The sequence below is a fragment of the Volvox carteri genome (genome assembly GCF_000143455.1).
Source record: "Volvox carteri f. nagariensis unplaced genomic scaffold VOLCAscaffold_39, whole genome shotgun sequence".
In the NCBI taxonomy this organism is placed as follows: domain Eukaryota; kingdom Viridiplantae; phylum Chlorophyta; class Chlorophyceae; order Chlamydomonadales; family Volvocaceae; genus Volvox; species Volvox carteri.
The window spans coordinates 593,179-593,841 of record NW_003307582.1 but is presented as its reverse complement, the minus strand read 5'-3'; the positions used below and the strand labels follow the sequence as shown (position 1 = coordinate 593,841).

At 58.4% G+C, this 663-nt stretch overlaps 1 protein-coding gene across 1 annotated transcript in view; it reads left to right on the top strand.

Annotated features, from left to right (window-relative positions):
• VOLCADRAFT_94734 (uncharacterized protein) overlaps window positions 1–663 on the top strand; it is a gene marked incomplete at both ends in the record, with an annotated part of 17,793 nt that overhangs the window by 11,066 nt on the left and 6,064 nt on the right. The window contains 2 exons of the mRNA XM_002953948.1: window positions 101–132; window positions 207–334. Coding sequence (XP_002953994.1) covers window positions 101–132; window positions 207–334 — 160 coding nt within the window. The remainder of the gene's footprint in view (window positions 1–100; window positions 133–206; window positions 335–663) is intronic.

Sequence of the window (663 nt, the reverse complement as noted above, 5' to 3'; positions counted from 1 at the left end):
GCACCATCATCATCATCATCACCATCACCACAATCATGACCCATCTGAACGCCTTCATAGAGTCGCCGTTCATTGTTGTTATCACCACCATCGTCTTCAGCTGTCTGTTGGTGTCACTGAGGCCGCAATCAGGTTCATTACCCCTCGCATTGTCACCCATCACCACCATCACTGCCACTATTACTGCTACAACAACAACTGCTCAGGTGTGATGACCCCGGCACAGTGGTTTCGGAGCCCTCCGTGTGCCGGTTCCGGAGCCCCCCCGAGCTGCTGCCCGCGGGGGTCACGACCCTGCTGGCCACACCCCCGGTACTGCTGCTGGACCGACCTGGTACGACAGGACCTGCAGGCGGGAGGGGGAGATGGGGCGTGGGCGTGGACCTTGGGGGGGAGGGGGGAAAGGGTAGGGTACGGCGAAAGAGAGTTACGGAAAACCCCACATACGTTCCCTTTCCTTCCGTCAAGGGGATGCTGGCTGGGGCGGGGTTGGGGATGGCTGTAGGGCGTTATGTTGGCCTAGGTTATGTCCGACCCGTGGGTCATCGGAATCACGTGATACTTACTACACATGGCACGGCCAGGCTGTGGGGCGGGTTAGGGTTAGGATCCTGATCTCCTTACCATCGTACAACTCGTACGTGCCCATACAACTCTCATTGT